Source organism: Orycteropus afer, unplaced genomic scaffold (genome assembly GCF_000298275.1).
Source record: "Orycteropus afer afer isolate SDZICR_OR568_19922 unplaced genomic scaffold, OryAfe1.0 scaffold00112, whole genome shotgun sequence".
NCBI lineage: Eukaryota > Metazoa > Chordata > Mammalia > Tubulidentata > Orycteropodidae > Orycteropus > Orycteropus afer.
The window spans coordinates 2,703,999-2,713,803 of NW_006921699.1; the positions used below are offsets into that span (position 1 = coordinate 2,703,999).

Genomic DNA, 9,805 nt, shown 5'->3' on the forward strand with positions numbered 1-9,805 from the left:
CATGACCGGGTGGTGTTTCATTCTGTTGTATGTAGGGTCACTATGAGTTGATGGCACTTAGCAATAACAACAACAAGAAGTTCAAGAGGCCAGCAGCACATTGAACCAGAGTTGTCTGTTTTTGTTTTATTGAAACACAGAATATAACAAAATAAATATTTATTTCAAAAATAATATTAAGTTAACAAACGTTTTAGAGAATGTTAAATTAAATAAGACAAAAGTATACATCTGTTTTGCCTGGAGCAAACTAGGACAATATTTCAATAATTCTGTTATCTGAAGTATATCTACAGTATTTTTTGCCTTCTGCCTGTGGGATGTATTTCCCACAGGCAGAAGGCATAAAATGTACTTTACTACATCCCACAGGCAGAAGGCATAAAATACTGTACATATACTGAAATATTTACTTTGCTACTAGAGTTTACTAAAAATTAAGGCCCTGCCTTTGGTTGGACCTCATTCCCATTACACTAAAATATTCTTCTCCTCTGAAGTTTGGGGCTACAATAAGCCAGTTTAGTCTCAAATTTCTATTGTCCAATTGGTGTTTAGTACACCGAGAAACTCTTGCAGGTAGTCTAAGAATTGCTTTACTTTCCGTCTTTCTCCTCCGCACTTTTTCTGTGAAAAAAGCAAATGGGTGTTATAGGAAACTGTCAGTTCCTGTAGAAACAGGCACAGCCAGACAAATATATTTTTCACTAAATGTTTTCAACTTACTTTTTGGAGGTCTATGTATTCCTTGAGTAAAGACAAGTTTTGAAACAGTATTTCTACACCATCGTCTTGTACAGTTTGATTCTTCAGTGTGTCTATTCCTTGGAAGATTTCTTCGATGCATAGTTGGTGCTAAATGAGGAAGATTTTCAAAAATCAAAACAAGGTATAAAAATTTGTTCCAAAATATTAAGCTTTCTTTGGTGATATTTGCCTGAGTTTCTGTCTCCAATGAATTTTATAAGTATATAAATCATTTCAAAACTAATATTAAGGTGACAAACCATTACCTCATACTGATTCATACTGAAATGTAATTTTTAAGAAAAGAGATGAAATTTATATAATTACTAAGTGGTTTTATAAATTATAAAATGAACTCTTAGAAATAAAATGTTTAGGAAATGTATTTAATGGACTACATTACTGGCTGAATTCGCATCAATATTTTCTTTTGTACTTCTAGCTGGCAATTTTATTCTTTTTAGACTAGTGAAATCATATATTTTACATTGTAATATGATCATGATATACTCCAAATGTGTACAGTTCCCCATATAGTCATAATCATTTAAATTTGCAGAAATGGCTATTAATACAGGACATTTAATGTCTTCCAATGTCTACTGATCATGATTCTGCAAATATAAACCTAAATTGCTAATACTTTCAGAAAGACAGTAGAGCAAGGAAGGCAACCAACAGTCAGAGTTGAACAGAGTGTAGGAAGCACCTCTCATCCAATGTGGAATTCTTCTGGAAAGAATCCCTGACATAAGCTCTTCAGGACAGAGAACTGACAACATCACTAACGAGCCTGATCCATTGGTTTAATGGCTTCTACTTGTTATAAAGCCCTTCCTAATATTATAATTATATACATTCATATCCACATATATAAAAAAAAAAATAAGAAAATAAAATAGCTCCAATGAGAACTAATGCTTTACAACTTTCCATACATCATTTATTTAATCATGCAATCAGTCATTTTATCAAATCATAATTTTACTTACATTTTTATGCATAGGAGTAAGAATCCTTGGGGTCTGATAAGAAAAGGAAATACAATTATTTTTAAAGCACTCTAGCATTCATAAATTTAGTATAATGCTTCCTAGTAATGTGGTTAACTATTTATTACTAATACCCTCATAACTTCATTATTATTAATACCAGATCTTCATACCTGGTAAATGATCCACCACAAATGATTACTTACGCATTTCAGAGATTAAAAATCAGAAATAAAATTACCCCATTGCCTATCAGCAGAGTTCGATGAGTTGAGAGCAGTGTTAAGGTCTCTGCCACCAGTCTTTGCACAGGACTTTCTATGGCAAGGCCACAAGCATAGCCAGTTTCAAGAGCTAGCAAACTCAAGAGCAGAAGCATTCTCATGGCTCTGAAATGTTCAGCGTTTGCAAAGAAAGTGCATAGTGCAAGGTTACATCCCCAGTCAATTTATTCTCTCTTTGAGGAAATGAATAATTTCTAACAATCAGATAGAGAATACCTAATAATGGCATATCATGAAACTAAATGTTTCCAATGCCTTGAACCTTAAAGAATAATTTTAGTTTTATCTTTCAATAATTATAAAAATCCCTAATTTTCCCCTCAAAACCATTTTCTATTGCAAAAGAAAATATTTTTGGTTAATATATCATTGCCTCACATTTGCATTTCTTAAAAATCAGAAGATTCAACTTTCTCTTAAAAGATGTCAAAAGGAGAAGTATAATGTAAACCAGTAGATAGACTTTTATGCAAAAATACACAAATATTGGAAATGTTTTTTTCATGTTGACTAAATTCCACCATGGCTGTAGTCAAATTGATTTGTTTTAAAAAAAAGAAATTGGAAATACTGGCAAGAAGATTGTGATTAGGGCCAGAGCCACCAAAATTTAACAGGGGCAGTCATATTCACTAAGGTCTCAATTAGAATACTTTCTGTTGTCAGTGACCAAAAATTTAAGCCAAACTGGTTGAAGCCAGATGGGAATGTCAATACATATAATCAAACAGTCCAGAGACAGAGGCTCCTTTATATCCTTTTGCCTCAGTGATTCTTCCTTGGCTACACTCTACACTCCTACTGTGGTTCCAAGATAACATCAAAATTCCTGGACCTATAGGTCCTTTTTGTGCACAGCAGGAAAAAATCAAGTTCTGCTTTTCTGATTGCTCAATCAAAAGTCCTAGAATTCAGTCACCTTATGACAAGGGTCCCAGGTTCATCCTTGAACTGTGGCCAGGGGCTTGGGATATGCCGATTGGCTACCCCTGGAGGTGGAGGAAGTCTTCATTCCACCCAAACTGCATTCGTAGGTAGTGGTAAGAGGTCGTTGGTGGTTCAGTGGTAGAATTCTCGCCTTCCATGCAGGAGAACAGAGTTTGATTCTTGGCCGATGCCCCTCATGTGCAGCCACCACCCATTTGTCAGTAGAGGCTGGAGTGTATTGCTTTGATTTCGAAAAGGTTTCAGTGAAGCTTCTAGACTAAGGTGGACAAAGAAGAAAGGCCTGGTGATCTACTTCTGAAAAGCAGCCAAAGAAAATCCTAGGGATCATAACGGTATGATCCCAGTGTGCATACATGTGGTCCCATGACTCTATGGCAGCTAATAACAATAGGGAGTGGTAAGAGGGACATGGATACTGAGAAGGTAACTGATAAATATCTGTCACAGTCATATAACATATGGGCATGGCCTTTATGTCTCACCAGTGTAGGTGTATCTTTTGGGTGGGTTGCGTAAGACTGTGTACAATCAGGAGAATCATTGTTTAGGTGTCTTAGGCTCAGGCCTGTAAGCCCAGAAGTGAGCAGATGTGGCCCTCTTCTAGCCCACACATTTCCTTCTTCCCTGGTCTGAGTGCAAATGATGGAGGTGCAAACTATTGTGCTTAATGGAGGGTTTCCTCTGTGTTGGAGGGCTGGAAGCCTGACTTTTGGGATATCTTGAGTGTCCAGGACAGATGGTGCCAAACACAAATGCTACCCAGAACTCTTTTCCAAAGCTGGGTACAGTTCTGTATGAGAGGCAGAGGCAGATAGGAGGTAGATATACCTCTTACACACATGGAATCTCAGACCTGCACAGGTAGGATGACAGTAGTATAGGACTTTAGTCACAGCCTCCCTGTACCAAGTCTGGTTTTGTTTGTGCTGAACGTTTAGGCTCTTGGTTAGACATATCTGATTTGAACACTTACATGATGTCTTCCTTGAGACTACAGGAGAGATACTGGCTTCATTGTATCTTTTAGGGATAAGGTAAAAATCACAATAGCTTGGGTCAAGGTGCTCTTAAAATGGTACTCTCAGAAATGAAGATGAGTTCTGACAGGAGCCCTTTCTCCCCCGAGGATTTCGTATGAGTTTTTCCTGGTTCACCTGTGGTTCCTTTAGTCTACAGTGAGGAAAAAGAGACTTAGACAAGGGTTTCAGAGGAACTGCTAAATGACTTGATATTACAGTACTTAAATATACAAAGTTCTGAGTTTTTAAATTCTATTATAGGGCTACACAGGCAACCTAGGTGGTGGAGGATTGAGATACAGCTGTACTAACCTTCAGTAAGCAGGAGAAAACTCTCCAACCACTCACTATTTTCCATTAAAAAAAAAATGAGCTCAGGCTAGCTATGAAAATGAGTAGAACGGATAAGGCATCACACAACGAAGGTGATGGGTCTCCAACAAACAGCAGCATGTATGACATCTCTAAAGGTGTCAGCTGCTACTCAGTCAGTCTGGTTGATTGTTGCCATGTGGCACCCTTGGTTTTCTGTTGTCAGATCACCCAATTTTTCAAAGAAGCCAGAACCTGATTATTATGTGCAATCTCTTGGTTTTTAAATGTTGGCAACTCATATTTCATCTTAACTGGGGCCTCTACTGGAAGTCTAGTTTATTGTAGTGTAGTGGTTTGCCTGTTGTTGTGATGCTGGAAGCTATGCCACTGGTATTTTAAATATCAGCAGGGTCACCCATGGTAGACAGGTTTCAGTGGAGCTTCCAGACTAAGATACACTAGGAAGAAGACCTTAGAGATCTACTGTTTAAAAAATTGGCTAGTGAAAATTTTATGAATAGCAGCAGAACATTTTCTGATATAGTGCTGGAAGATGAGCCCCTCAGGTTGGAATGCACACAAAATACAGCTTAGGAAGAGCTTCCTCCTCAAAGTAGAGTAGACCTTAATGATGTGGATGGGATAAAGATTTGTTGTTGTTGTTATGTGCCGTCGAGTCGGACCCGACTCATAGTGACCCCTCCTTGGGTTGCCGAGGCAGTATCACTACAGAAGTAGATTGCCCAAACTTCCTTTTGAGGAGTGGCCGGTGGGTTTGAACCACCAGCCTTCTTGTTAGCAGTCAAGTGCCTTGGGCACTATGCTACTTTCGTTTGCTGATGTGGCAAGACTCAAAATGATAAGAAACAGTTGCAAAGATCCATTAATAATTGGAATGTGGAATGTATGAACTATGAATCTAGTAAAATTTGACGTCATCAAAAATGAAACGGAACACGTAAAGATTGATATTCTAAGCATTAGTGAGCTGAAATGGCCTGGTATTGGCCATTTTGAATCCGGCAATCATATGTTCTGCTATGCCTGGAATGACAAATTGAAGAGGAATGAAATCACATTCATCAAAAAGAATATTTCAAGATATATCCTGAAGTACAATCCTGTCAATGATAAGATAATATCCATACACTTACAAGGAAGACCAGTTAACATGACTGTCATTCAAATTTAGGCACCAACCACTAATGCCAAAGATGAAGAAATCAAAGGTTTTCACCAACTTCTGTAGTCTGAAATTGATGGAACATGCAAGCAAGCTGCATTGATAATTATTGGTGATGGAATGCAAAAGTTGGAAATAAAGGAGAAGGATTAGCAGTTGGAAGATATGGTCATGGTGGTAGAAAAGATGCCGGAGGTCACATGATAGAATTTTGCAAGACCAACAACTTAGTCATTGCAAATACCTTTTTCCAACAACACAAATAGCAACTATACATGTGGAATGGAGCCCTGGTAGTGCAGTGGTTAAAGCATTCAGCTGCTAACCAAAAGGCTGGCGGTTTGAACCCACCAGCTACTCTGTGGGAGAAAGATGAGGTAGTCTGCTTCTGTAAAGATTTACAGCCTTGGAAACCCTATGGGGGCAGTTCTACTTTGCCCTACAGTGTCACTATGACTCAATGGGAATGGGTTTTAGTTTTTTTGAAATACAAGTGAACCTCACTGGATAGAATATACGGGAATTAAATTGACTACATCTGTGGAAAGAGATGTTGAGGAAGTTCAATAATATCAGTCAGAATAAGGTCAGGCACTGACTGCAGACCAGACTCATATACAACTTCAAAATGAAGCCGAAGAAAATTAAAATAAGTCCACAAGTGCCAAAGTACAACCTTTAGTATTGTCTTGGTTCTCTAGTGCTGCTATAATAGAAATACCACAAATGTATGGTTTTAACAAACAGGAATTTATTCTCTTATAGGAGCTCAGGTGGTGCAGTACCTAAGGCATTTGACTGTTAACCATAAGTTTGGCGGATGAAACTCACCAGCTTCTCCACAGAAGGAAAATGGGGCACTTTATGTCTATAAAGATTTACCACCTTGGAAACCCAATGGGTGTTGCTACGAGTTGGAATTGACTCGAAGGCAGTGAGTTTGGTTTGAATTTTGGTTAGTTTAGGAGGCTAGAAGTCCAAATTCAGAATGTCAGCTCTCAGGACTGGGTGAAGACTCCTTGACCTTGGGCTTCATCTCTGCTTCTTGTTCCAGGCCCACTGGAGCTGGAGGTGTCTCCTACCTCAGGCTGCTGAGGCTGAAGAACTCAAGGTCAGCAGGCAAAAACAGCACAACCCCAAGATTGGTAGGCTACATGACAGGCCACTGGTTTAAGTCCAGAAACTGGAGATGAAGACTTGGCCACGTGCAGAATCCAGATGTGTCAAAAAGCTAGAGACCTTTCTTAAGGCTTCTCCATATATACTGGAAGCAGGCCATACTCTGAAGACAACTGATTAGCTGCTCACAGCAGGTTACACCATGGAGTTGATTACACCACATCCTGTCTCATCATGGGGAATAACTACATCCAGCTGTCAAGCCCTTCAAAACCATGGCCCAGCCAAGTTGACACACAACCTTAACTACCACAAGTGTATGGTATACTTGAATTTAGAGACTATCTCAAGAATAAATTTGATACATTGAACATTAATGACCAAAGACAAGAAGAACTGTGGGATGACATAAGGACATCATAGATGAAGAAAGCAAATGGTCACTAGAAAGTCAGGAAAGGAAAAAAGAAAAGACCAAGATGGATGTCAGAGACACTCTGAAACTTACTCTTGAATGTAGAATAGCTAAATCAAGTGGATGAAATGATGAGGTGCTGAAGAGAAGATTTCAAAGGGTGGCTCAAGAAGACAGACTAAAGTATTATAATGAAATGTGCAAAAGACCTTGAGTTACAAAACCAAAAGGGAAAAATATGCTAGGCATTTCTCAAGCTGGAAAGAACTGAAGAAAAAATGCAAGCCTGGAGTTCCAATATTGAAAAATTCTATCACAAAATTTAGAATGATACAGAAAGCATCAAAAGAAGATGGAAGGAATACATAGTCACTGTACCAAAAAGAACTGGCCAACATTCAACCATGGTAGCATGTTATGAAGTACCAATAGTACTGAAAGAAGAAGTCTAAGCTGCACTGGAGGCATTGGCGAAAAAGCTCCAGTAATTAATGGATTACCCATGGAGATGTTTCAACAAATGGATGCAATGGGGAAAATGCTCACTCATCTGCAACAAGATATTTAGAAGACAGCTACCTAACCAAACAACTAGAAGAGATCCATATTTGTGCCCATCCTAAAGAAAGCTGATCCAACAGAATGCACAAATGATTGGACAATATTTTTACTATCACATGCAAGTAAAATTTTGCTGAAGATAATTAAAAAATTGTCCCATCAGTACTGACAGGGAACTGCCAGAAATTCACTGGATTCAGAAGAGGACATGAAACGGATATCATTGCTGATGTCAGATGTTTGCTTGTATTTTATTGACTGTGCAAAGGCATTTGACTGTGTAGATTATAACAAACTGTGGATAATATTTTGAAGAATGGGAATTCCACAACATTTAACTGTGCTCATATAGAATCTGTACATAGACCAAGAAGCAGTCATTTGGACAGAACAAGAGGATAATGTGTAGTTTAAAATCAGGAAAAGTATGTATGTCAGGGTTGTATCTTTTCACCACACTTATTCAATCTGTATGTTGAGCAAATAGTCTGAGAAGCTGGACTATGTGAAGAAGAATATGGCATCAGGATTAAAGGAAGACTCATTAACAAACTGCAATATACTGATGACACAATCTTGCTTGCTGAAAAAGAAGACTTGAAGCACTTACTAACGAAGATCAAAGACTATAGCCTTCAGTATGGATTAGATCTCAACGTAAAGAAAACAAAAATCCTCACAACTATACCAATAAACAACATCATGATAAACAGAGAATACACTGAAGTTATCAAAAATTTCATTTTACTTGGATCCACAGTCAATGCCCATGGAAGCAGCAGTCAAGAAATCAGCTGATGTATTGCCATTGGGCAAATCCATGGCAAAACACCTCTTAAAAATGTTAAAAAGCAAAGATGTCATTTTGAGGAATAAGGTGCACCTGACCCAAACCATAGTATTTTTCAATTACCTCATATGTACGTCAAAGCTGGACAATGAATAAGGAAAACTGCAGAAGAATATATGCATTTGAATTATGATGTTGGTGAAGACTACTGAATACACCATGGACTGCCAAAAGAATGAATATATCTGTCTTGGAAGAAGTACAGCCAAAATATTCCTTAGAAGTGAGGATAATGAAACTTCATCTCATGTTCTTTGAGCATGTTATCAGGAAGGGATCAGTCCCTAGAGAAAGACATCATGCTTGGTTGAGGGCCAGCCAAAAAGAGGAAGACCCTCAAGAAGATGGATTGACACAGTGGCTGCAACAATGGGCTCAAAGCATAGCAACAATTGGGAGGATAGTGCAGACCAGGCAGTGTTTCATTCTGTTGCACACAGGGTTGAGTCAGAACTGACTCTGGAGCACCTAACAACAACAACAATAATAATGTTGTTATAGGTCATTAACTCCCTTTGTGGGTCTGATCTCCCCACCTGATTGCACACTCAGAGTAGGGATAATAAAAAAATTATTCAAAAGAACTTTATTAATGTTAAACTCCAAACAAAAGTTAGTGCTTTTAATTTTCCTTGCAGAAGAATTCCATATATTTTACATAAATAATCTTCCCTCAAATAGGTGGAGCATACCCCTTTTCCTTAAATTGGGATGCACATAGTGACTTCCTTCTAAAGAGTACAGTATTGAAACTGGGGAATAAAAGGAGTAACTTTACAGTGGAGAAGCCTGACAAACACTACCTCAGCTAGGTGACCAAGGTCACCATCAACAGTAATAGTCCTATTAATCACATGTACCCTGGATATGATACGTTGTTAATGGTACTTCACCTCTGTGATCTTCTTCTCCCAAACCCATAAACTCTGCCTAATCAAGAGAAAAATATCAAACATTCCCAAACTGAGGGACATTCTACAAAATACCTGGTGAGTACTCCTGAAACCTGTCAAGGTCATAAAAATCAAGCAAAATCAAAGAAACTGTCACAGCCCAGAGGAGTCTAAGAAGACTTGCAGTCTACACAGCTTTTAAAAATATGAATTACCAACATTTAAAAACCAGGAGACTGCACATAATAACCAGGATTTCATAAGCAAAAGATGCCACATGACAAAATATTTGGTATCCTGGATAAATTCTGGGAAAAGAAAAAGGGCATTAGGTAAAACTAAGGAAATCTGATAAAACTGTAGTGTATAGTTAATAGTAATATACTAATGTTGGGTCCTTGGGAGTTCTGGTAGCATAGTGGCTAAGGCACTTGACTGCTAACTAGAAGGCTGGTGGTTCAAACCCACCAGCCACTCCT

At 38.2% G+C, this 9,805-nt stretch overlaps 1 protein-coding gene across 1 annotated transcript; it reads right to left on the reverse strand.

The window, feature by feature from the left end:
• Positions 1 to 528: 528 nt before the first annotated feature.
• IL5 (interleukin 5) lies at positions 529 to 2,124 on the reverse strand. Its single transcript, XM_007943795.1, has 4 exons — positions 1,981 to 2,124; positions 1,740 to 1,772; positions 727 to 855; positions 529 to 627 (listed from the first exon to the last, which is right to left on the reverse strand). The coding sequence occupies exons 1-4, from the start codon at positions 2,122 to 2,124 to the stop codon at positions 529 to 531; spliced, it is 405 nt and encodes a 134-aa protein (XP_007941986.1).
• Positions 2,125 to 9,805: the final 7,681 nt, after the last annotated feature.

Excerpts from the sequence above, each read along its gene's own strand:
- IL5 (XM_007943795.1), bottom strand. The coding sequence starts at position 2,124 with ATGAGAATGCTTCTGCTCTTGAGTTTGCTAGCTCTTGAAACTGGCTAT. Across the intron at positions 1,773-1,980 it reads CTCTGCTGATAGGCAATGGG|ACCCCAAGGATTCTTACTCC; the intron begins GTAATTTTATTT and ends TTTTCTTATCAG. Across the intron at positions 856-1,739 it reads TTACTCCTATGCATAAAAAT|CACCAACTATGCATCGAAGA; the intron begins GTAAGTAAAATT and ends TTCCTCATTTAG.